Source organism: Schistocerca nitens, chromosome 9 (genome assembly GCF_023898315.1).
Source record: "Schistocerca nitens isolate TAMUIC-IGC-003100 chromosome 9, iqSchNite1.1, whole genome shotgun sequence".
Lineage (NCBI taxonomy): Eukaryota > Metazoa > Arthropoda > Insecta > Orthoptera > Acrididae > Schistocerca > Schistocerca nitens.
Genome location: NC_064622.1, coordinates 446,938,691 through 446,963,118, shown reverse-complemented (window position 1 = coordinate 446,963,118; position 24,428 = coordinate 446,938,691). Strand labels below are relative to the sequence as shown.

The 24,428-nt window shown below is 41.8% G+C and overlaps 1 protein-coding gene across 4 annotated transcripts in view; it reads right to left on the bottom strand.

Annotated features, from left to right (window-relative positions):
- LOC126202874 (serine/threonine-protein kinase Tao) overlaps window positions 1-24,428 on the bottom strand; it is a 233,712-nt gene that overhangs the window by 7,336 nt on the left and 201,948 nt on the right. For all 4 annotated transcript variants that reach the window (XM_049936910.1, XM_049936913.1, XM_049936911.1 and 1 more), the window contains 2 exons: window positions 340-522; window positions 44-162 (listed from right to left, as the gene is read on the bottom strand). In XM_049936910.1, the coding sequence (XP_049792867.1) occupies window positions 44-162; window positions 340-522 (302 nt within the window). The remainder of the gene's footprint in view (window positions 1-43; window positions 163-339; window positions 523-24,428) is intronic.

Sequence of the window (24,428 nt, the reverse complement as noted above, 5' to 3'; positions counted from 1 at the left end):
AGAACCAATGAACATATTGGACAGTTATTATACTAATGTTCACCTGAATCCAAGTCGAGCAGACTCCTCATCAAACTGTTCCAGTTCCCTCTCATGTCGTTCATGCAACAACCTAATCCTTTCATCTCTTTCTTGCTCAAACTGTCTAGTTTCCACATCCATCTAAAAAGAAGACACAGAGTTATTATCCCATTCCCTACTAAACTTATTTCTGACCAGTTTACATGATGTGTTGTACAGATATGTCTGTCTTGTTTCCAATGTTTCAAACACGACCTGTCGTAGCAATGCATCATAGGAAAGCGATGAAAAATTAATTTCAGTGTTGAAGTTACAAACCTTTTGCTCAAGTAAAGCTCGTCGTACGGACACACGATCTTCCAGTTCCTTTCGTTCTCTATTTCGTTGTGCCTCTGCTTGCATTTTATTCTTTGACTGGTAGGCCATTAGGATTTCCAGCTCATAGTGTAGACGCTCTTTCAAATGGTGGCATTCCACCTCCTGAGACTCATCAAGCCGAATCTGCAGCAAACCAATTACATCATTGGGTAAGTATATTGCCAAAACACTGATATGTTAGGAAAATATCCAACATTATGAATTGTATAATAAAACTGCACAAACTGCTACCTTTAATTAAAATTTGATTAACACGTGCATGTGTACCAATACGTGCACGCACACTAAAATAAGAGTCCTCGCCATTAAGACACAAAATATATACTACATTGTGTTTAAATACCTAACTGTTAAGTATGCCCACACATAAACAGCAGATGAGGAGCAACAGACAAATTTCAACAAAGTCAATTTCCACAGCTGAAACTTTTAGCTTAGTTAAAAAATATAAGATGAAAATGTTGTAAGTACTTTACTTCTGGAGAAGAAAATATTTGCTACCGCCAATACTCATGGAAGGAATAACAAAAATATTATGAACCATACAAAATTATATGTTTCAGAGCCATATTAAATCTCAATGGCCTGTATTCATCATCACAGATAAGCAATATTATGAAAATGATAGATTGCTACTCACCACATGGAAGTGTTATGCCAAGATGTACCTAGGCTTTTCTGGACAGGCTGGATTTAAGCAGTCAATAAAGAGTATAGTCAAGTTTTAATGCTGACAAGGAACCCTCGACAGTGAGATTGCAAAAGGCTGATGATGTTTATGGTATTCGACACCCCCACATATTTACTACTATGCAGCCTAATATTAGTTACTAATAGCAACAGGTCGTGTTTTGCTTTGTTTTAGGTACAAAAACAAGTAGGTTCATATGCACCCATGTCAGAACTGTAGAATGTGAAGACAAAGAGTGGCATTACAAACGATTACATGTTAATCCCAATCGACGGAAGAGAAAACAGGGACATGAAGAAAGGTCTACAAAGTATGCCACAGAGAAACAGAGGTCCTTAACTAAAGATTAAATGCCCTTCACCATATTGTTACAACGGATAAAAAGTAAAACATGCTTGACAGCCCGCGCGTCGTTTGCTAAAATGGCCGGTAACTCACATGGCAAGCACAACTGAGAACATAAGTGGGTAAAAAAAGGCATGCCATCAGGAAATGGCAGAACATCAAAGGTTGAGGGCAATGAACACAAAATAGTCGGGGAGCATCATGCATAAAAAGACAGTGCCCGATATGCAACCTAGCTAAAATAATCCACTCATGGCGAGAGGGCCGAGAGCAGGTTGTCAAAGCCACTGGGAGAGGCTTAATAACCTGGAACGTTTTCCCAAGAAGGGAGGACCCGTAATGATGCCAAAGTGACACCACCTGCTGGCAGACAGCAATACAGAGATCACTGGAGGGAATGTAAGAACTAGCGGGCTGAGGTACGAGAACTGCAGCCTCAGCAGCAGCATCAGAGACCTCATTTGCTGTCAGACTGATGTGGCGAGGAACCGACATAAACATCACAGGGGCTCCCTCAAGACTGATCACGTGGCAGCTTTCCTTGCCCTACAGCACTAAGGGATGGACAGTGTACAGCACACAGAGGTTTTGAAGGGCACTGAGAGAGCGAGCAGATGATGCGACTGAAAATCCTGTCACTGGATCTACTGTGTGGCCTGATACAGGGTGAAGAGCTCTGCTGTAAATACTCAGCAGTGTTCCGGAAGCCGATATCGAAAAACATAGGTGCCACTGACGAAGGTACACCTAACACTACGGTCAGTCCGAGAACTATCAGCGTACACAAATGTACAATTGCAGAGTTCTGTGCTGTAGCGGCACACGTTACAGCCATGTGCGGGCCGGATTGCAGTGAGTTACACATACCAGCAGTTGCAAAGGCAAATAGAGGCCACAGGGGTGTAGAACTGCCAGATTCGGCACACCCAGCAGTTTGCATGGCGCAACTCACAGGCAGAAGGGGGCCACTGGCCAACCTAGCATGTTACGCATACGTGACACAAAGCGGCATTTTAGTGAAACGGAGGCGCACAGCCGCATATAAATAGGTGTGCGTTTCTAACTAGATTCATTCAAGTGTGGCAGCTCTCCTGGATGGTGGGGTGTGTCACACTGCCGGGCTACATGCAGCAACAGATGGGGCGCCAGTGTCCCAGTCCACTGTGGGTCGTTGGTTCGACCCTCTGAGGCCGACGTGGGGTCCACAGCCAGCCAGCGGCAGGCCACTCTTCAGCTCGCGTGGGCAGTCGTCTCGGATCCCGACACACGCCGGAGACATCCCGAGATGAGGGCCGCCAGATTTGAGCGCCGGATCGCAGGCGCTTGCAGTTGCCGCGATTTCAGCTACCCCAGTGAGGAAGGAAGCAGCAGGCTGCTCGGCGGCTCCCAGCAGAGCAGTGCTGAGTCAATGGGAAAGAAGACCGCTGAGCCCGTTGCAGGTGCAGCCCTGACGACGCAGTCCTACAAGGCCAACACACAGCAGCGCATTGCGCTGGGGCAATGGCCTCAGCATTGTAGGACACTGTGACGCAGACTGAGGTGAACAGGGCACTGTAGTGGAAACTAATAAATCATTTGAAAGTTCGACAAGTTTTAATATGGCAATTCCTGGCACCCATCCACTACATTTGCTGTCTTCCCACTACATTTGGTCATCCTGATACATTCGGTGGCAGAAGTCGCCACTACAGTGTGAAAGTCTGAAACTGAAGATGATAGAGTGACGCAAGAGTAGTGTCCTTAAGATGCAAATGAAGGCTAAGGTGAACACAGGCCACTGCACAGAGCCAAGGTGCTGAAGGGTTCACATCCCTCAGAAAAGTGGCAGGTAGTGTGAAGTTAAGCTGCCGGAACAAGAGCCAGAACTGAACTCCAGGAGGCAACAGAGAAGACGGACATGCCCCATACTGGCGATCAAAGGAGTCATCGAAGGAGGAGGCATTGCATAAGTGGTCATACATGACAGGCAAACAACATGCATATTTGCTGACAAAAAAGTCACTGATAAGACAGCGGTACTTGATCAGCTTCTGCGAAAGTTTGATGACATGTTGCACAGCTGGAGGAGGAGATAGGGATGCTATCACGATGCTGTTCAATTTCACAACCGCGGTGCTAAATTTGACGTCGCATCTCTGCATGGCCACATCCTTCATGGAGTGAGGTGTAACTGAACAGTACTGTAGTTGCCAGATGGAAGAACGTAGGTTTCCAACTAGTCAACAACTTGTGAGCGACCAGCTAAGGCATTTTTTTTTATTCACCCAGCCTCCTGGACAGCCCGCTCATCGAGATACATGGGACGATCTTGGTAGGAGGCAGTACGGTAGCCATTGCAGTTGATACAGTGGGGAAAAGGAGGCAGACAATTGCCCTCATGCGCATCCTTACCACAGGTTACACATTTGGCCGGGTGTCGACAGGATTCTCGAGTGTGGTTGTAATGTGATAACCTCAAAGCCTGCTTTGATGTTTGACAGAAGAACCACTCCACCAAAAGTAAGGAAAAACGTACCCGTGGGCACGAAGAATGCATCTAATTTTTCATCACCCAATAAACTGCAATGACACCCTGATCAGAGAGGTATGTTTGGATTTGTGCCTCAGTGAGGGCATTGAGCAGCCATCACAGGAAGAATTCAGCATTTGATGGGCCTCGGCACAATGAGGATAGCCATACAGGAACGAAGCTGCAAGCAGTTGTTGCACTTGAGAATCAGAAGTAGTCTACAAAAGCAAAGTGCCTTTTCATAAGCGAGGGCAGAATTTCACAGGGCCAGCAATTAGATCAACACCTTTCTGAATAACAAATGAATTTACCATTGCGAAGGGTTGACTGTCTTCAGTACGAGAAACAGTGAAGCACTGTGGTGCAGCTGGAAGGGTCTTTGAATCATTTGCCTCATTTCGTTTATGTTTGATAGACAATGATGGCAAAAAAGACCTCCCGAGCACCCGACAGAAGGGCCAACTGCCAATTTAGGAAGGTAGCTGCTGAGGCAATCACCCCTCCCTGAGAATGGCCTTTATCAGGGGGTGTGTGCGAAACTTACATGTCAACCAGGGGCTGAGAATTGCACGTTACCCCGTCACCTGTTACGTGTCAAACGCATGGGCCAGCCTTCACGAGTGAACAGGGAGTAAGAAGAAAATGAGGAACCTCAACACTGGAGCAAAGGAAGGAGGAAGGATAGGAGAAGGATAATGAAAAAAAAGAAAGAAGGAACGAAAGACAGTGGAGAGACTGTTGTGATATCAGGGACTGAATATGCAGAACACACTTCCAACAACATCCCAGACATTTTCCCCAACGTTGGGAAAAAAGAATAGCTAGAGGATAGAATTCGCCATGGAAGGCAAAAGATGCTGCAAAGGCTGGGGTCCCGTGGTAGCCAAGCATGAACCCACCAAAGCGTGGCGAGCCCCCTGCGGTGGCAATGGGGGTGGGACTGGGGGGGGGAGGGGGTACCTGATAGTGAGCACAGCATGAGGCTACAGAGCATAGTTGAACTGCTTGGTCGGTAGGTAACTCACAACAGTGCTGGTGGTGTTGATACAAAGTGGAACAATAAACAGAGCAAACAATGAATTATATCTACAACAGTAGTTGCTACAGTTTAGATTTCACCAGAAAGAACCCAAGGAATTTCGCGGAGGGAGAAAGAAGTGGGATATGAAATATTTGCTTATCTGTAACATGAGTTAGTGGAATGTGTTGTGTCATATACATTCGATTGTGTGGATAATGCACAAGAGGACTGCAATGATGACGATATGTGCTAAATAAGTGAAAGTAATACTGAAATAGATGTCGAGCTATGTAGTTCATCATCCTTGTTGGGCAGAGAGGCACAAATCCCATCTCCAGTGAAACATAGTAGAGGACATTCATTGTCCAAGGTGTAAAAAACAATCAAACAAGGGAAAATCCAGGATGGGATGTATCTGCAGCTCGTGGTCTAATGGCTAGTGTTGCTGCCTCTAGATGATAGGGCCCCATGTTTGGTTCCTGGCCAGGTTGGGGGTTTTCTCTGGGCGGGGACTGGGCACCACTCAATGTCAGAATGCGTCAAATAACGCACGACGCATTAAAATAATGCAGTTTCAGCTTAGAGTGACGTAAACACCTATAACAAAGAGAACGGCACTTATCAGGTCAAAGCAAAAAGTCTCATTTTTCAGGTGCGGCTTGGATTCGAGTAAATACAGTATTCTTGTGTGCACGATTTTGCAAGAGCAGTAAGGAATATTTATGTCACAGCAAGCAAGAGTGGGAAAATGGGCGTAAGAGAACTAGAACTATGCCATGGGCACTGCTTTTGGCCAACAGATGATCAAAACAACTTGCCATGACTTGATTCCTGGTCTGTGTATAAAAATCATACTCTTTTAAAGCAAACTATCCCTCCTGAAAAGTGAATGACATTGCAACTCGTACCACCTGAAACCAATGGTCAAATTCAGCCTCTGGATGCTTGTTTTTTCTGTGCCTATAAAACATATTATTGCAGTATCTGCAGCTGCGCCTTAAAGGACAACCAGTTTCATGGTAATGTCCATGATAGACTGTTTCCATGTCGTCACATTCCATCAACTCTCATCACTCAGTTACACCAATATGATTCTATACACATTCTTTTAAGAGTGGATACCTAGTTGAACACCTTGTATCGTTTTTAACTCCCAAGGAGTACACCTGCGATCTTGGTGGTCCAAGCCTTTGTAATCACTGTGGCACGCATTTTTCATTTGGTGTTCATGGTGCAAGTTAATGAGTCGTTTCGAACATTTCTTGAATGCTGACGATGTCAATTTTGTGAAGTGTAATACATATAATACATATATCCCATAGAAGGTTGATCTCTGCACCAAAGGGACACTCATTTTCTGTCACCCTCCAGATGTACATGATGAGTCATTAGCATAAAATATTTTTACTGTCACAATTGTTGACACAACATTTTCGCATGAGCCTTACTAAAAGATTGAAGATGCGATCTCACACTTAAAGGGTTCCTTGTAAGATACATCCAGGCTAATCATTAGACAGTGGTAAGGTATGCTAGCTCTTCATCATTGTTCGTTAGTCTCTGGTGTGATGATGTTCCTGCCGGTCAGACGTGAGAAATATTATCAGATTTGGAGGGACGTTAGTAAACCTAAAGGGCTGTTTCACTCTGAAATTGAAAATTTAGATTTTTTAACTTGGAATTTAAACCAGTACGTCCATGAAACACAAGATGCAACCCTGATTTCCCATAAATGGTTGGAAATCCTTTGTTGGGATTCCAGACCAATTTGGCCAAGGGTTTTGGAGTCGACTGGACAACAGCATGCAAAACAGTGAACAACATTATGGATCAGATAGTTTTGGAAGCTCACAACTGGATTTGATTCCTGTCTAAAGTGCAGGAAATTAACACAGGTAAGCTAGAATGGCAAAAAATATTTTAAATGCCAACTGTTATACAGACTCCAAATTGCAACCAAATAAATGCTAGAAAACCAGCATTACATAGTGATGAACACACAAATTGTGGAAGTTATGCCTTCTGTTAATGTGCAGGCCATTGTAGATGCTGGTGAGAAATTTACTAGTTAAAGTGCAGAATGGCATGCACATGCTACAATATGGTGATGTAGTCCAATTAGAAATATAATTTCAGGCTACAATGCGGATGTTTACTTGCTGACTTGGCAATTCATGGTATGAAATATCTCCTTGGTTAATCACTCCACTTAAGCCAGCAGGAAATACTGATCAGTGTTAATTCAATTTACTGGACACCAGAGGGAGAGCAATAATGGAGAGGAGCCCTTGGTTAACTGAAGCAATGATTCCTGAATATTGACAAATGTATAAAACGTTTTAGTGTGTGTCCCCAACCTAATATTAGCATGGGCTGTACTGCACAAAATCTTTAAGCACCCGAAATACCACTTTCAGTGGAGGACAGGAGATATGCTGCTACTGAAGAAGAAGAAGAAGAAGAAGAAGAAGGAGGTGAGATTCCTGATGAAGACAAGCCTGCCAACAGACAGCTGGAGAGCAGTGGAAACAATGTTTGTGGTGAACTAAAGCGGCTGCAAGTGCTCAGATTTACTTAGCTGTAATAAGCAACATGTAAGTAATGTAATTATAAGTAATAGTTGTTTAATTACAAGAGAGCAACAACAATGAACAACTTGCATTTTTATTTCTTTCTTTCAGATAATAAAGAAATGAACATGCTAATACAAAACATTTAAGAATACAATATTTGAGTAGATTTGTCCTCTGCAGCTTTTTATATCTTTTTCTTTTCATTCTCTATTTGAAGATTCTGCAATTCCAGTTGTTTCACAATACAAGTCTCTGACATTGTGATAAAGGTAAGTTTTTTGTTTCTTCAGTTTCATACGCTGTAAGGGCTTTCATATGTGGAATATGTGTTGAGGTTGTTGATTTTGATGTCACAGGAGCAACAACTGGGCACATACCTGTGTATGACATTACCCTCTGATTTTCATTTCTATCATGTCTTAACACCAATAGAAATAGCTCCTGGAACCTTTTTAAAAACAGGATTACCTTTCTGGGAGAGCAAAGCCAGTAAGTCTTGTTCCCTATCTGTAAGTTTAACCAGTTTATTTCCTGTTTCTTCCAGATCAGTTGTCCCTTTTATTTGACTCTTCATATTAATGAAGAACTTATTAAGCAGTGCAACACTGTACTGTGAGCCAGCTTAGTGGTAGTATTCTTGTGCAATAGTATTCCATGCATTCTTCTTTTCTGACACTACTCTCAGTATTCTAGATTTTTACAATGCAATTGTCCTCACATACACAGTGCTTTGTCAGCTGTAGTCTTGTCGTCATCTTCACTTTCACTGGAAGACATGTCAATAATTGGCTCTTAAACCAGCATGACCTGCACCTCATGATTCTCTCTACATGCAACTAATGTTTGGTAGGAGTAAAATGGACCGAGAGGATAGGGGTTGAGGTAGGGTTGGAGGGTAGAAACAGAATAGCTGTGATTTGTTACGAACCGGCGAACGCTGACTCACAATGAAAAACAAGACGTGTCTTTGCCCTTGGGTTGTATTTGCCCTGTAGAATCTAGTTGCATTTTATGACTGAACAGGACACATCTACCTAGACTTATCTTTTATGAGGGTTGGAACTTAAATAGTGGCAACTATTTATTCACAACTGATACAAAAGAGTTACATGTTTGCATCTGTCACTGTCCTTCAAAGTAGTCACCAGTGTTGTGTAGAACCCCTTGCCAGCGATGTGGAAGGTTTAGTATACCATTAACAGAGCCTGTTCTGTTGATCGTGCGAATGGAGCGGTCTACTGCCTGTCGAATCTCTGGAACAGTACTTAAGCAAATGCCACGAAGTGGTTCCATCATCTTTGGAATCAAATCAAAGTCACAAGGACTTAAGTCCGGGGAGTATGGTGGATGGTTTAGTACTTCCCAGTCCCACAGACAGAACAGAGCAGCCACAGCTTGCGCTGTACGCAACCGCGCATTGTTGTGCAAAATGATGGGTGGGTTGCGCAGAAAGTGTCGCCACTTCTTTTGCAAAGCTGGTCGCAGGTGATGCTCCATAAATGAACAGTAGTACTGTGCACTGACGGTCTGCATTAGGATAACACCCTCACAGTCATACATGAGAACCACCATAACTTTAGACCATTCCATTCGCACCTTCAACAGAACGGACTCTGCTAATGGTATACTATGCCTTCCACATCGCTGACAACAGGTTCTACACAATACTGGTGACTACTTTGAAAGACAGTAACAGGTGCAAACATGTAACTCTTTTGTATCAGTTGTGAATAAATAGTCGCCACTATTTAAGTTCCAACCCTCGCATTATTCATTTCACAAACAGTCTGCACTAAATCTTGGCTCTATAGACTACTAGTAGATGCTATTTTAATTCACATCACTCATTACTTCATTCCTCTGGGATACCTTGGGGAAGGCTACAAAGGAGAGGTAGGTCATTCAAAGATGAGAGGGATCCACCCGTTGTGAAGAATAGGAGAAACAAAACTGAAGGGGAAGTCATCAGAGGGAGGAAGAGGTCAAAGACCTTACACTGGCAAGCATTGTGCCAGCTTCATACCAGAGATCATGAGGACTGAACAAGAAGTTAAGATGGATTAAAACACACAGAAATGAATAGTGTGATTATGAACTATTAGAAAAATGTGCCTTTGTGTGTATGTGTGTGTGTGTGTGTGTGTGTGTGTGTGTGTGTGTGTGTGTGTCGGGGTGGGGGAGAGGCAAAGGAGGGAGAAGAACAAAGTTGAAAAAGTAAGAGCAAAACACAAAATAATGAGACATGAAGATAAATTAAAAACAAAAAAAATGTATAAAGAGAAGAGAAGAGAAGAGAAGAGAAGAGAAGAGAAGAATGTGTGCTAACAGATGTCAAATCTAGGAGGATGCCACAATGCAAGGATGTCATGGAGGACAAGTTCCCATCTCCAGACTTCAAGAGAGAGGATCGAAATAACCCAAGTGATGTAGCACGTACTCAGACCCCTTGGGTCATACTGAAGTGCATATTCAGTATCCCCAAGGTGGACAATTGTTCTATGCCCATTCAGCCGATTTTGCAGTGTCACGTGCGGTATGGTCATTATTCAGGGATATGGCAGGAACTATCATCCGAAGCAAAATAGTTCTAGTAAACATGAGCTCTAAAATACTCACCTTAAGAGCTAAACGCTCTTTTTTCAGTACAAGAGATGTATTTTACATAGTGAAGATGAAAAAGTGATCACAGTTATTAAGTTATGCATTTTACAGCCCATGTTTACTGGGCTTTCTTCCTTCGAATGATCATTCCTGTCATATCCCTGAGTACTGACCATTCGTCTTTGAATACACTGCATAAAAGGCTGTGCTCAACAAGAATTTGTTTCACAAGTTATTTTGTCTTTGATATTGTAAGATTTACCAGTGGTGGGGCCGGAGTAAGTGGGTGCATGGGGCAGGTTTTACAGCTGGAATGACTGCATGGTAAGAATCTTCATGTTGGGATAATGGTTTTCGTTTTTTTTTATGGTTTGACTAAGCTGTTTTGGAGGTTAGGAAGCCAATGAAACGTGACACTGGATAGCATGGTGAGTGTATTGATAGGAAATAATTTAATTTAAGGCTTGCCTGGAGAAATTAATTGCCTTGGTGGAGTAATGTGCTGAGACATCTGAGATCTGGATTGCACTTTGTGACAAGGAGGATGCTTAGGAGTTTTTGGAAGCAAGAACTGTATTCGTCAGTTACCAAGAGAAACATACTGCCCAGGAGATGTTTATGAATAATACCTGTGGGGTAGCTGCAGGAGAAAATTCTAAGAACAGTTGTTCTGTAGTTTTGAGGGATTCAGTGGTGAAGCAGATATGTTTACTGCTGTTGCACAGGCTTTAGGGAAGAGGGCTGTTCAATGTGGAGAAGGGGTGGCAGCCTTCAAAGTGTAGTTATTATTACATCATTAATATATGAAACAGTGGTGATGTGTAGAGGAAAATTTAAAAAAATTCTTTGGGTAGAAGAGAAGTAGCAATATGAACATCAAGAGTTCTGGTGCCCAGAAAGCATTAAGCAAGCTTGCCCCCCCCCCCCCCCCCCTATTTTTTTTAACGAAGCTGACAGTTGAAACAAGAAGGCACCTTGAATAGATGCCATTCTCTAAGAATTATTCAAATCTTACAGGAAAGGACAGTGACAAAACTGTTCCATCAGGTAGGCAGCATACAGGAAGCAGCAGATTTCTTTCAGACATCAATATGAATGGAATAACTCCAATTCCAAAGACAGGTGCGAATATTAATGAACCATTTGTTTAAGTCATGCTTACAAAATAGTGACACAAACTATACAGAAGAACAGAAAAACTAGTTGAAGCTGGTCTAAAGGAAAATGAGTTTCAGTTCTTGAGAGATGTAGGTATGCGTGAGGCAATACTGACACTACACATTATTTTAAAAAGGTAGATTGGAGAAAGGCAAATTTATGTTTATATAGGGAGCAAAGGGTTATCTACAACTCACACAGAAACCAGACTGCAGTTCTGAAAGCCTAAAACATGAAAGGGAGGCAGTAATTGAGAAGGGAATGAGAGAGACTTGTAGTATCTCTGCAGCATTATTCAAAAGATACATCGAGCAAGCAGGGATGATGAGCTGTACGGACATGGGAAGAACAGAGGCTTCTGATATGCCATGCCTCAAAATATGGGAAGAACAGAGGCTTCTGATACACCATGCCTCAAAATAATGTTGAAAATTTAATGAGTGGACTGAATAAAAAAAGAAGGACCAATTAATCAAATCATGGGGAAAAGAACTTTATGACACCCCACTGAAAGACTGTACAACAATTTAAGGGAAAGACAGATTGCTACTTAGCGTAAAGGTGACACGTTAAGTTGCAGACAGGCACAACTAATATTATTATTATTTCTTTCCTTTCTCAGACCTTAGGTCTGGTTCGAAATGAAAGTGACGCGGACCTTGATCAAGCGTGACTTCCTTTTAACTGTACGGTATATGTTACATTGCGTTTAGGAACTTTCGGGCAATTGAACATGTATCAATAATTACGGATTTCTGTAGTTGTATATATATGCTTGGATGTAGCTGTATTGCGTTGATGTACTGGTGGATATTGTGTGGTATGACTCCTGTAGTTGATAGTATAATTGGTATAATGTCAACTTTATCCTGATGCCACATGTCCTTGACTTCCTCAGCCAGTTGGATGTATTTTTCAATTTTTTCTCCTGTTTCCTTTTGTATATTTGTTGTATTGGGTATGGATATTTCGATTAGTTGTGTTAATTTCTTCTTTTTATTGGTGAGTATGATGTCAGGTTTGTTATGTGGCGTTGTTTTATCTGTTATAATGGTTCTGTTCCAGTATAATTTGTATTCATCATTCTCCTGTACATTTTGTGGTGCATACTTGTATGTAGGAACGTGTTGTTTTATAAGTTTATGTTGTAAGGCAAGCTGTTGATGAATTATTTTTGCAACATTGTCATGTCTTCTGGGGTATTCTGTATTTGCTAGTATTGTACATCCGCTTGTGATGTGATCTACTGTTTCTATTTGTTGTTTGCAAAGTCTGCATTTATCTGTTGTGGTATTGGGATCTTTAATAATATGCTTGCTGTAATACCTGGTGTTTATTGTTTGATCCTGTACTGCAATCATGAATCCTTCCGTCTCACTGTATATACTGCCTTTTCTTAGCCATGTGTTGGATGCGTCTTGATCGATGTGTGGCTGTGTTAGATGATACGAGTGCTTGCCATGTAGTGTTTTCTTTTTCCAATTTACTTTCTTCGTATCTGTTATGTGAAATAAAGGGTTGTAGAAGTGGTTATGAAATTGCAGTGGTGTAGCCGATATATTTATATGAGTGATTGCTTTGTGTATTTTGCTGATTTCTGCTTGTTCTATAAAGAATTTTCTTAAATTGTCTACCTGTCCATAATGTAGGTTTTTTATGTCGATAAATCCCCTTCCTACTTCCTTTCTGCCTAATGTGAATCTTTCTGTTGCTGAATGTATGTGATGTATTCTATATTTGTGGCATTGTGATCGTGTAAGTGTATTGAGTGCTTCTAGGTCTGTGTTACTCCATTTCACTACTCCAAATGAGTAGGTCAATATTGGTATAGCTAAGTATTTATAGCTTTTGTCTTGTTACTTGCTGTCAATTCTGTTTTCAGTATTTTTGTTAGTCTTTGTCTATATTTTTCTTTTAGTTCTTCTTTAATATTTGTATTATCTATTCCTATTTTTTGTCTGTATCCTAGATATTTATAGGCATCTGTTTTTTCCATCGCTTCTATGCAGTCACTGTGGTTATCCAATATGTAATCCTCTTGTTTAGTGTGTTTTCCCTTGACTATGCTATTTTTCTTACATTTGTCTGTTCCAAAAGCCATATTTATATCATTGCTGAATACTTCTGTTATCTTTAGTAATTGGTTGAGTTGTTGATTTGTTGCTGCCAGTAGTTTTAGACCATCCATGTATAGCAAATGTGTGATTTTGTGTGGGTATGTTCCAGTGATATTGTATCCATAATTTGTATTAATTAGCATGTTGGATAGTGGGTTCAGAGCAAGGCAGAACCAGAAAGGACTTAATGAATCTCCTTGGTATATTCCACGCTTAATCTGTATTGGCTGTGATGTGATATTATTTGAATTTGTTTGGACATTAAGTGTGGTTTTCCAATTTTTCATTACTATGTTTAGGAACTGTATCAATTTAGGATCTACTTTGTATATTTCCAATATTTGTAGTAACCATGAGTGGGGTACACTATCAAAAGCTTTTTGGTAATCAATGTATGCGTAGTGTAGCGACCTTTGTTTAGTTTTAGCTTGATATGTCACCTCTGCATCTATTATCAGTTGCTCTTTACATCCTCGTGCTCCTTTGCAACAGCCTTTTTGTTCTTCATTTATAATTTTGTTCTGTGTTGTATGTGTCATTAATTTCTGTGTAATGACTGAAGTTAATATTTTGTATATTGTTGGTAGGCATGTTATGGGGCGATATTTAGCTGGGTTTGGTGTGTCTGCTTGATCTTTAGGTTTCAGATAAGTTATTCCATGTGTAAATGTATCAGGGAATGTGTATGGGTCTGCAATGTAACTGTTAAATAATTTAGTTAGATGTGAATGTGTTGAGGTGAACTTCTTTAGCCAGAAATTTGCTAATTTATCTTTTCCAGGGGCTTTCCAATTGTGAGTAGAATTAATAGCTTGGGTGACTTCATGTTGCAAAATTATCACTTCAGGCATTTGTGGTATCATCTTGTATGTGTCTGTTTCTGCTTGTATCCACCGTGCATGCCTGTTATGTTGTACCGGGTTTGACCATATGTTGCTCCAGAAGTGTTCCATGTCTGTTATGTTTGGTGGATTGTCTATTTTAATGTGTGTGTTATCTATTGTCTGGTAAAATTTCTTCTGGTTTGCGTTGAATGTTTGGTTTTGTTTCCTTCTATTTTCACTTTTTTTGTATCTCCTAAGTCGTTTGGCCAATGCTTGTAATTTCTGCTTCTTCTCATCTAATTGCTCTATCGCTTCTTGTTGTGAGATTTTACCTAACCTTTTTCGTTTTTTTTTCCTGACATTTCATTTCTTATAAATTGTGTTAGCTGTCCGATGTCCTTTCTCAGTTTTTCTATTCTGATCTGTAGCCTGTGTTGCCATGCTGGTTTTGTGGGTTTCTTCTGTGTGTTGGTTGGTTCTGATCTCTGCCTAGTGCGTATATTTAGTGTAGTGAGTGCTCCTATATAAACAAGTAGTTGTAACTCTTCCATAGTTGTATATTCATTTATTTTGTTGTGTATGATTGTGTTGAATGTTTTTATTGTTGTTTCGACTTGTAGGTTACTTGGCAGTCTATGCAAGAATTGTCTAATGTCTGTATTTGTGTCTTTGTATTCTATATATGTCAGCTGAAATTTTTCTTCTATATCTAACATGTGTGTCACTTCGTGTTCTATTTGTGCTTGTTCTGGTGGCTGTCGCAAGATTTCGTTTTCCTCTGATTGTTTAATTGATGCGTGTTGTTCTTTGTTTGTTTGCTCTGGGATGTTCGAGTCCATTACTGTATTTTCTTCTTCTTCTGTTTGCACATTATTTTGTTCCAGTATTTGTTGTACTTGTTGTTTGATGTTTTCCAATTCTGACTGGGGTATCCTGTTATTTTTTATTATTACATGGATCTGATCAGCTAGTCGTTGTTCTGTTAAAAAATTTAATTCTGGGTATCTGGTAATAAATGTTGTGTATACTTGTGATCTGTATCCAGTTGTGTTGGTTCCTAAGTTTGTTGCTTGGTAATAACAGAACATGAGGTGTCGATTAACTTCATCTGACCATCTCATCCTCTGCCTTTGTTTTCCTTCTAGGGTGGTTGTAGGAAGCATATCCTGCAAAACACCTCTATTTGGATTTAAATCATTTTCCAGTTGGCTAGCAGTGTCGTTACCATTGTGGGCGGGCATAGGGTTCAAGCGTCGTCCCCGACCATGATGGCGCTTGTCCGAGGCTTCTTTAGTTCTGTCCTGAACCAACTCATCACACTAAAAGGGGGGTTAGCCCTATTAGTGGTTTGTTCTTTTCGTCGCCTTTTACGACTGGCAGAGCATACCGGAGGCCTATTCTTTTCCCGGGCCTCCACGGGATTTATTATTATTATTATTATTTCTTTACTTTCTCAGACGTTAAGTCTGGTTAAAAATGGAAAGTGACGTGGACCTTGATCAAGCGTGACTTCCTTTTAACTGTATGGTATACGTTATATTGCATTTAGGAACTTTCGGGTAATTGAACATGTATCAATAATTACGGATTTCTGTAGTTGTATATATAAGTTTGGATGTAGCTGTATTGCATTGATGTACTGGTGAATATTGTGTGGTATGACTCCTGTACTTGATAGTATAATTGGTATTATTATTATTATTATTATTATTATGATTATTATTATTTGATGTCAGGGGCCCTCAACATAATGGTCATCAGCACCCTGATGAAAAGCGAGCATTCCAATCTCATTGGTGGGGACAAAGGCTGTCCCCAAATGTGGAGCAGTTTGTAATGTACTAAAGTCTGCTTCCCGTTCCAACCAACTTAGGGATGAGGCCTGACAGTTCACAAAAGTTCACCTCTTGCAACACTAGAATCAGTATCTGTGAGGATGGTGGGCAGATCTCCATTGAGACTGAGGGCTGCTCTAATAGTACATAAGACACACATTGCCAAAATATGCTGAACTGAAAGTGGCACATAACAAACTTCACAGAGTAGTAGATCCTCCCATCGGAGGGGGAAGCCATGTGTTAAAGGGCTATGTCCGATGCACAGTCTGATAAGCACAAACTCCTTCCAGCAGTGAGGCTGACATGAAGTTCACCATGCCCATGTGGTTGATTTGAGTGACCACAGTTTGCTTTCTGCCACCTGCAACCATTCAGTCTCCCACTGACACATGATGTGTGTGTCAGAAAATGAGGTGATGGCACCCAACGAGATGGGACACTGATGGACAGAACCATCCCAACATGCTTCCTTGGTGGCTTTGTCAGCCATGTTGTTTCCCTGTATCCCAATGTGGCCAGGTGCCCAACAAAAGAGCACCTCCTCGCCACAATGTTGGAGCCACTGTAAGGAGTCGTGGATGAGCTGAATCAGCTGGACTACTGTACACATTTGGTGAAGTGCTTGTAATGCACTATGTGAGTCAAAACAGACAAGAAACTTTGTATGGTGATGTCTGTAAATCCTCTCAAGTTCCGTCAGAATGCCATATAATTCCACATTATAATTTGTAAATTGTTCCAGAAGACACACTTTTCCTATCAGGGAAACAGCAGAACAACCGAAGACATTCTCTTGTTGGGATCCACCTGTACAAAGAAAAAACTATGGTATGTATTTAAAACGAACAAAAACAAAGTTGTAAAAACATAATCTGGAGTACTACTTTTCTCGTATCATGTCAAGCTTAAAAATGACTTTGGGCCTCTGAAGATACCAAGGCGGCAACGCGTTCCATCTTTGGCTATGTATTTGGATGTCTCATAGATCCAGATCCTTGAGATAGCTTGTAGCCCATATCCCAAATGGCTTGGTTGGATGGAGACATTTCCTGAAAAGCCGTTCAAAGGTGGGTTGGACCACTGCATTAAATGCCAATTAATGAAATGACACAGAGATTTTCAGTGCCTGTCAAGTCAAAAAGATATGTTGCTGAATCCAGAGTAGTTGTTCACCAGCCTCTGCATGCAGACTCTCAACTGGTCTGGTACAAAAGACTCCTGTTGACATTCGAATGCCCTCACGTTGGACAGCATCTAAAATCTTGAAGTAGGAAGTACGGACCAATACGTAGACCAAAATGCCATAATATAAATGTTATTCAACAAATGCCCTATAAAACCGCACGAGGCAGGACCCATCAGCTCCATATATTTTTTCGTTAAGGCATTTCAAAATATTCAATGACTTTGTTTATAGATCTTTCAGGTGTGGGAGCCAAGTTAATTTAGATACAAATAATAAGCTCAAAAAGTCCTTGAAAACCTATAATATTGTCTCCCATTGTGAGCACTGGTTGGTTTAAACTTTGATTTGATAAGCACGGTAAAAATTTACACAACTAGCCTTCTCCAGTGAGAATCGAAAACCAGTTGTCCTGGCCCAGGTTTCCATACTCCTAATGGTCAGCTGTAGCTGCCTCATCACTGTTGTAAGAACAGAGGAACAGTAGAAGATTGAAAAGTCATCCACAAACAAAGAGCATTTAACAGGGCTCCTGGCTGCAGAGGAAATGCCACTGATAGTGATGGCAAACAATGTGACACTAAGGACACTGTCTCGGGGGAGCCCATTCTGTTGAACACAGCAGGCAGACAGGGCATCTCCGATGCTGTATAGTGTGCCCGTCCTCTAGAAAGGATTGAAGTAGCAGGAGTCTACATAGTGCCCACTCATGAAGTTGGCAAAGGATGTTTTACCTCCAAGGAGCATCATATGCTGTTCAAGGTAAAAAAAAAAAAAACAACAACCCTCACAAACCAAATGATTTTGGCATAAGGACTCCTGTATTGCCATCTCCAGTAGAATTAAGTTGTCAAGAGTGGAACGGTAGTCTCAACCACATTGGGAGCGGCTCAAGTAACCTTGGGATTCAAGCAACCAGGCGAGGCAGCGGTTGACCACACATTCAAGTTTCTTACCCGTACAACTGGTAATGGCTACAATCTGGTAACTGTTAGGTGTTCTACGGTCCTTGTCTAGTTTTCAGAATGGAATTAATATTGCCTCCTTCCAAGTAGTGGGGTACTGCCCATCAAACCAGATCTGATTGAAACAAGAAAGGAGCTCTCCTTTCGCTTCAGGGCAAAGACGACAAAGCATGGCCTAATGGATCTCATCAGGTCCGGGAGCAACGTCGGTGGCCACAGTTCCCACATGGAGAATGGAAGGTTGTAGACTTCCTCATTATGTAAGAAGAAATTGAGCTTTCTTATCTCCGCAGTCCTACGGAACACCTGAAAAGCAGGAGCTTGTCTGGATGACATAGTGACAGTAAAAAGGTGTTCAGCTAAAACCTGAGCCATGTCTTCTGGAGTGTCCATGAAGATCGCGTTACTTGACAAGTCTGTAATGGGACGTGTACTGCCCTTGCCTGAAATGTGCCTTATTGAGTCCGAAACTTGTGCAGTGGAAGCCCTCTTCCATTGTTTTATCCCTCATTTCGCATGTGCTCTCGCAGATCTGAAGACTTGAAGGTTCTCCGTAGTTGGACAGTGTTTGGAGTTCCACAGAGCTGTTCATCTGGCCCTGATTGCCAATCGATAGGCATCATTCCATCAAGGTACAGGCCATCATCTGAGGTAGTTACTAGACCAGGGAAAGAACTCTACGGCGGCCCATTGGATCTCACAAGGATACAGGCTACCGTCTCCTATGCAGAATACTTTTGTTCAAAAATGGCCTGTCGATTGTACAGCAACCAATCTGCTATTTGTATCATCCATCTTCGTTGTCTCCTGTCAGGCACTGTCCAAGTTGGCAGATGGTGACTAGAATGTAAATCTATAGCCACTGAACTAAGTCTGCAGTAGCTGGGGAACAAAAACAAAGGTCAATGGCTGAAAAAGACCCTTTAGCTGTGGAAAAGTGTGTCATCTGACCCATATGCATAAGGCAGATACTCTAAGACTGGACGACTTGCTCGATTATCCGACCCCTGGAGCAAGTGGTAGCCGAGTTTCACAGCACATTGTGTGTATTGAAGTCCCCCACAATGAGGAATGGGAATGGGAGTGCATCTGCATAAAGAGAATCATTAGGTGGAAGATACAAAGAACACACTGTGATATTAAAGGGTGCAAGAACTTTCATGGCAATTGCTTGTATGGTGTGGTAAGGCAGGAGAGGAGTGGCATCTGTCATCAATGAAAACCGCCACTCCACCTTTAGACCTGTCTTCAATAATATCATCCTTCCCATAGGAGTGATAACCCCAAATTGCAGGTGTGTTGGTGACTTTATGACATGTTTCTTGCAAGCAGATGCAGAGCAGTTTCTCCTGGACCAGGAGCTGCAATTCTTCCAAATGTGTTCCACTGCAACATGGAAATCCCTGTGGAAGCCATTGTTTATCAACAGTTGTTCTTTTCTTTCTCCCTCGGAGGTGGTGCTTTACTGGGGAGGTCAGGGGGAAAGTTAACCGTTTCCCAGCTCTCCGGTTCCTCTGACTGGAAGTCCGTACCCTCAAGAGCATAGACTCCATCAGAGAGGGAGGGAGCTTGCTGACCCGAAGATTTAATTACCACTTTCTTTGACTTGGAACTACCTTTCAAAGGACATTTTTCTTAACTTATGGGAGGAGGTGGTTGCTTGGGTTGAGGGGATGGTTTAGTAGGCTTCTGATGGTGGGCTGTGGTATGTGGCTTAGGTCCTAAGCCCACTGCCAACGGCTTCTGTTTCAAGTGTAGTGTTTCCCCCACAGGTCCAATGAGAAGTGCATGTGATCGTAGTTGAATCTATGGTCTGAGTTCGTGTGGAGGCATCACACTAGGTGACTGGCATCTTAAGGGCTTATGCAAAAGTAGTAGCAAAAATCAGAGAATGCGTAGCTTTGAAACCTTTTTTTTACCATCACCGTAAGGTATGCGTCTCTTGACTTTCAACTCCTAAATTTTCCTTTCCCTGTTGTAAACCTCACACTTTCTGCTCCAAACTGGGTGATCCCAGGACAGTTTAAACATTTCGAAGAAAGTGTACATGAATTGCCTGATTCGTGAGCTGAGCATCCACAATTGTCACACGCAGCCCTCGCATTACATGCCATAGTGGTACATCTACATCTACATGGATACTCTACAAATCATATTTAAGTGCCTGGCAGAGGGTTCATTGAACCACCTTCACTATTCTCTATTATTCCAATCTTGTACAGCGCGCGGAAAGAATGAACACCTATATCTTTCCGTAAGAGCTCTGATTTCCCTTATTTTATCGTGGTGATCGTTTCTCCCTATGTAGGTCGGTGTCAACAAAATATTTCCGCATTCGGAGGAGAAAGTTGGTGATTGGAATTTCGTGAGAAGATTCCATCGCAACGAAAAACGCCTTTCTTATGATTTCCAGCCCAAATCCTGCATCATTTCTGTGTGACACTCTCTCTCATATTTCGCGATAATACAAAATGTGATGCCTTTCTTTGAACTTTTTAGATGTACTCCGTCAGTCCTATCTGGTAAGGATCCCACACCGTGCAGCAGTATTCTGAAAGAGGACAGACAAGCTGAGCTTTGACATCTGAAGCATCCGACTGGTTTAGGAACAAATGGGCGAACTTTAAGATGGATACAGCCTGCAAGGATATGTTGAAGTAACTCTGTAGTAGTAAACATTAGAACAAATGTTGTATATTTTTTACAATCTGTCATTAACTTTCCTCGTGCAACTCAGCCTCACCTGGGTAGTCACCTAAGGCCTTAGGTCCCAGAAGCTTGGTTTGAATTAGCAGTTTAAACTAGAAGTGTTCCATTACAAAGTTGTTTGACACCATTTAGGGACCCAGCAATACTTCCCAATGCTTTGTGAATATAGAAAGGGGAGACCACCTCAGAGGTTCCTCCTGTTCACTTTATTACAATGCAAGTGTTGTGGCACACTAATGCCCTGGTACTATGGTTCTGAGACTCCTTTTTGGGAGGACTAACCAACCAAGCTCTCTCTGATGAGTGGGTGTAGGTACTACCTGACGGTACATCTGTCCTGTCGGTATTGGTAGTTTGACGAGACCATTCCATAGGGATCCCACGAGATGCAAGGGAAACAACCATTGACCCAGGCAGAGCCCAGCATGCCTGAGCACGTCTTACACAACTGGGGGTGGGGGGCAGCTACTTACCTCATCAGTACGTAGCCACCTTTATGTTGAAGTGTGTGTTTTTTTTTATTAGAGGTGTGTACCTTTCTTGTGGTCCATGCAGTGAAGACAAGGACCCCATTCTCTGAAACACACAACATTCCACCACTGTGCTGCACACTGGTCACTGAAGCATGCCCAGAGATTACAGTAACAGAGGATGACAGCACTTACGAGTCCCCGGCTCAGGATCCCGGGTCGCCAAGCCCGTACGCAGCAACCAAAGGCTGAACCCCTGGGGACTTACACATCAGCTTTTGGCCACAGACTTGGCATTCTAGTCTGTGTTGCTAGAGATGGCGGTCATGTGCGAATGAACACTAGTTTCCTTTCCTGACATAGGCTGAGGTTAAAAGCTAATGCGTATGTGCCTTTAGTTGTGCATGTCTGTAACTTAATGTGTCATCTTTATGACAAGTAATTTTTGATATTCCAACCTGGAGTTTCCACTGTTTGAAAGAATGCACAGGTTGACAAGACACAGCCTGCGGCAGCAAAAATTATTTGGTGTGTGTGTGTGTGTGTGTGTGTGTGTGTAAGGGGGGGGGGCACAGAGAGGGGGGCGGTTGTGTTGATGGTAGGAAAGGAGTTTATAAGCATTCATCATTCATTCTTCGCACGATAGACAAGCACCAAAAAGGAAATCATCTGTGGTTTTACTGAAGCACCCACCCATCCCAACATTTGTCTAAAACTATTCCAGAAATAAATATACTTTTATCAGGCTAACAATGCTGGAAATTCTTCTATGGAGCAATATGTAATGTAATCCTTTAAATGGGCATGATGGATGTATCTGTACATGCTCTCCTAATTCACAGTGGTTTGGAGGGATATATCCGCCCACAGCATTCTGTGGCCAGCAGCTAGAGGGACTGACGAGTTATCACTCTGCCATTGAAACTGTGGTATTAGTTGAGCTTCAACCACTATATGGCAGTTCTCTTCAGGCATTACTGTGTATTCTGGGTTTTCCACCGCACCAGTGAGTGATGTTTTGCAATGGCGAAAAGAAGCTGTTTATCAGATTCAAAGATAGAGCAGATGCCTTTGAAAGTGATAATTTCACTGACAGTTCTGAAAGTTTTTAAGGTATGGATGTTGAACTAGTGAAAGTGACTTCAACCCAAAAACATTTGATGGCGAGACACTACTACAGCAAATAGTACCTACTGCATTTGCACATGCTTGTTCAGTGCGTTATCAATATCTATTCAGTGGTACAGTTGTGCCTCTAAAACAATATGATTTGATGAGTTGCTTTGTGTCTTGTGAATGATGCTTTGGGCAAAACAATAGCTGAACAGACAAACCTATATGCACAACAGTTCATAGCTTCTCATCAGAATTTAGTAACATGCTTCAGGTATTGCAGCTGGCAGGATGCTACAAGGGATGAGGTAAAAACACTGATTGGAATGCTCATGCTTCAAGCAATTGTTCACAAACCAGAATACAAGATGTATTTTCCAAAGAGAGAATCACTTGACACACCTTTTTTCAGAAAACTGGTGAGTGAAAAGCAGCTTCATCTTTTATTGAAATTCTTCCACTTTGTTGACAATACCTCGTATGATCCAATAGGCACCTCAGTGAAAACTATTCAAAATTCATATGATTATGGAGAATCTGCGGCATAAATTCAGATCTGTATACATGCCAGAAAGGAACATCACCGTTTATGAATAGTTGTTGCTTTAGAAGGACAGCTTGGGTGGAGGCAATTTATTCTATCAAAATGCAGCAGATTTGGCCTCAAATTAAGCGAACTCTGCGAAAGCAGCTGCGGGAATGTGTGGGACATTATTTTTTCACTGGAAAGGACACTAATTATGGTAGCCACTGTTCACAGCAAACAATAATCTCTTGAATTGTTTTTGAGCTAGCACATGATCTAGTTGGAATAGGTCACTGCATTTATCTTGACAACTGGTAAATCCCAGATTTGGTAGACAAACTAGCCAACAATAACAGTGACATTGTCAGCACAATGCAACAAGACAGAAAGGGGTTCCTTGACTTTGTAAAAAAGGAAAAACTGAAGAAAGGAGAGTACATAACAGGGTACAGAAGCAAGCATATGGTAATGAAATGAAAGGACAAAAGAAACGATGTTATGATCAGCACCTTCCATGATGTTACATTTATCAATGCAAATTCAAAGAAGGGGATTGTTGAAAAGCCACATGTTGTCATTGACAACAAGAACATGGAAGGTGTGGACAGGTGCGAATCTCAGTTGCACAGCTATAACACAACTAGAAGCAGGTTAAAAAAATATTATCAGAAGCTTTTCTGCCACTTGTTGGATGCTGCATGCTTCAATGCATATGTTCTGGATAAGCGTCATGGTGGTGAACAAAGTAGAATGAGCTTTATATTAGTTTTGGCTAACAGTTGGCTGTATCTTCACCACAACAAAGGCCCTCAGTAGGAAGGACACCAAGGACACCGAAAGCAACACACCTTACAGCCAGGCATTTTCCAGACAACCTGTCACCCACAATAAAGAAAAGACCAACAAGGAGGTGTGTGGCGTGCATGAGAAAAGGCTTTTACAAACACATGACATAATGGAGTGCAGAATGCAGAGTTTTCCTGCGTGCAGCACCTTGCGTTAAAATGTTGCACACTGAAAACAACTTGCAAAATTGCGAAAAAATTTTCATTAACTTCTTAAATATACTTTATTCATGCCCACCCAATATGACTTTAAATCTGAAAACAAAAACTTTTCTGTGTGAGAGAAGTACACGGCACCACCGTACCAGTGTGCGCTGGCACTCATTACCCACTGAGGAAGAGGCATGCGCATGCGAACTACCCACTTGACAAGTTAGGTAAAAGCAACCACTCACCTATAATGATTAGATGCATGGAGCATAGTAACATACAAAAGAAGACAACAGTCACCCTAGCTTTTGAGCAATAGATCTTTTTCCTGCAAGAGTACACATATTCTCACACAGAACCAAACATCCGAATGCACTCTTCCATGGTCACA